General features: G+C 41.8%; 1 protein-coding gene across 1 annotated transcript; it reads left to right on the top strand.

The window, feature by feature from the left end:
* The first annotated feature begins 777 nt into the window (after positions 1–777).
* LOC147429760 (eIF-2-alpha kinase GCN2-like) lies at positions 778–1,764 on the top strand. The gene is made up of 2 exons (XM_086495054.1): positions 778–802; positions 1,112–1,764. The coding sequence occupies exons 1-2, from the start codon at positions 778–780 to the stop codon at positions 1,762–1,764; spliced, it is 678 nt and encodes a 225-aa protein (XP_086351180.1).
* Positions 1,765–2,714: the final 950 nt, after the last annotated feature.

Raw genomic sequence — 2,714 nt, forward strand, 5'->3', positions numbered from 1 at the left:
GAAGATTATTTTTTATTTTTATCAATATTTCCTTGCACATTTCTTAAAGTCTTCAAGTGGTGGTTAAGGGTTTACCTGAGATAGTGTGAGAGTGTTAGTGTGATTCACAACCATGAATTTGTATTTGATATGCTGTTTTTTATTGTCCAGTGCAAATATGACGCCATATCAAAAGAAAAGTATTATGCGTGCCATTCGTAAAGAATGTATTTTGGTAATCTCATCATGTGCAGCTGATCGCATACAACAGATTAGTGAAAGCGATGTCTACATCAAAGACCTCACTAGCGCTATATGGAAGAACACATAGCGCAAGTTGCGACTTGAAGGCCAATACGTGTTTTTGCTTCTAGCAGGGATACGAGAATTTGACCCCCACCACAAGGTTAGAACAATGTTGGGAAATATGAAAGTATGTTGCAGAGACTTAAAGGAAGATATCCCACCTGCCTGCGACAAGTCAAAATTAGAGCTCTGGGATAAATTGTGGGAAGAACAGAAGGTAAAGATGAAGCGTGTGAAGATATCCCACCTGCCTGCGACAAGTCAAAATTAGAGCTCTGGGATAAATTGTGGGAAGAACAGAAGGTAAAGATGAAGCATGTGAAAGCGCAGGACCAAGCAGCCTTACCCAAGAGATTGAAGATGGCCCAATATGTGCAAGCAGCTTTGGGAGGTCGATCCGATGCCAGCGGCACTGGCACAATCATGCGCACTGCTTTGAATGCAAAGTGCACTCATCTTGTCGGCATCCCTCATGAAGCCTTGGTAGAAGGTATGAGGATTGGAGAAGACTCCTTGGGTGTGTGTGCATTGTACACCATCAAAGGCATCTGATTTTTTCTAGACCACATTACATATGTGGAAAAATGTTACAAGGGAGGGAGTGAGGTGATTTTTGACAGCTTTCAGATAGAGTAAGGAATGCAAACGCTTCACCTCTCCATTGTAAGGTGCATTGGGTTTACTACCGAAGCTCCTTGGATCACGATATTCACGTACTACAATGGGGGTACCGTGGGTGACATGATGTGTCGCTTACCATTCGCTCACGAATTGTTCAGACGACACAAGCACAAGCTACAACACGGCTGGAGGTCATTGCCTGTAGCAAATCTTCCTGTAAGTGAGATAGACACAGTGCGGATCAAAGCAGTGATTGAGCAGATGCCAGCCATTTATCATGCCTTATTCGACGCCGTTGTGGCTATCCACTCGGCCGGTATAGTGCACAATGACTTGCACCCGTTCAACATAATGTTTGACGTTACTCGCGCCAATAAACCCCGAGTCGGCATCATTGATTGGGATATGATGCTGAGAACACCAGCTAAGCGTGCATCAAATAATTATCTGCATCCAAGCACACAGTCGGATGAAGCAGTTTTGGATACACAGAGAGCAAGGAATGCCAAGATGGCTAAGCGACCATGGATTGCTCCCGAACTGTACGATTCACGGTGCACAAATGCATACACAAAAACGAGCGACATTTATGCATTGGGCTACCTATTCGACATGCTAGCAGATTTTTGGAGTGCAGTTAGAAAAGTTTATTTTCCAGAAGAAGTTTTTCATCACCCGGACGAAGAAGTTATGAGGGCTATTCGAATTAAAGTAGATTGTTGGATGAAGTTAAAAGAGCGAGAACAAAGAAGGAATGCTTCTGACATATTGATATTTTTCAAAGAACATTTAAAGACATACCCTAACCCTGTCCAACATCCCCTTGTTGAACTTGCACCATCATTCTATCCGATTTAAACATTTCTATGATATACATATGTCTTGTCCAGGATATTCTATTTTTTATTGAAGTGGATTATCTGGTTTGAAGTGGTTCACCTAATTGAGTCAATTATCTTTAGTCATTTCAAATTTGTCATTTAACTGTCAGTATTTCAAATTGGCCTTGTGGTTCAATTAGTCGCATTTGTTGTGGTTTGATTTAGTGGATTCCGCGCACTTGCCCTGTGAATGAGAAGTTGCTATATTCTGCATCTATGAGACTGTTGAATCGTGAGAATATATATTTGCCAATGATATTGAATATTTGTCTATTTGTTGACTGCAGCTCTAAGAGAAAATGGCCGATGAAGAACAAGATATTGGCACCCAATCACTAACCGATGATCAACAACAAGTGGCTGTGAATGCATTTCAACGCATGAAGTCTCTGGCACATGGCATGTCGGCACAACAAGCGACGTGTACTACTTGAAGACTCTCAAAATGGGCAAATCCAAACCACATACAATGGAAAGAAATCAATAAAGAAGTGACAAAGGAAATGATCAAGACAATATGTCCATGCGAGGACGCAGAGATCAAGAAAGGAAGGTGGAAGTCTTTGAAGTGCAACCATGTTGTGATCAAAGAAAACGCTGAGAAGATTTATTTGGAGGTTTACGGCCATCCCCTACACAATGCAGATTGTGCACTGTATTTTGCAAAAATGTTATATGTTCACTTTGTGCAACAGTGACCAGTAGACTTCTCGTCAGAGGAGACTACTGTTGCCACTCATGATTTAAGAGAGTTGTGTCACTTTCACCCGAGATGATATGGCATTGATAGTGGAAGGCGCCAACCTACAGTTAAAAAGAGAGAAGGATATTTACACGACACAGTTGGCAGAGAAAGATGCAAAAATATCACGGCTTTCTATAGCCACCCATTTTCCCAACCCTCACAAGTTCGGATGGAGAAAAGCA

The sequence above is a fragment of the Adiantum capillus-veneris genome, chromosome 22 (assembly GCF_014529385.1).
Source record: "Adiantum capillus-veneris isolate H3 chromosome 22, ASM1452938v2, whole genome shotgun sequence".
Lineage (NCBI taxonomy): Eukaryota > Viridiplantae > Streptophyta > Polypodiopsida > Polypodiales > Pteridaceae > Adiantum > Adiantum capillus-veneris.

Bases quoted from the DNA above. Each gene is read 5' to 3' on its own strand.
- LOC147429760 (XM_086495054.1), top strand. From the start codon at position 778: ATGAGGATTGGAGAAGACTCCTTGG. The intron at 803-1,111 runs GTGTGTGTGCAT...CATTGCCTGTAG, and splicing joins GATTGGAGAAGACTCCTTGG to CAAATCTTCCTGTAAGTGAG.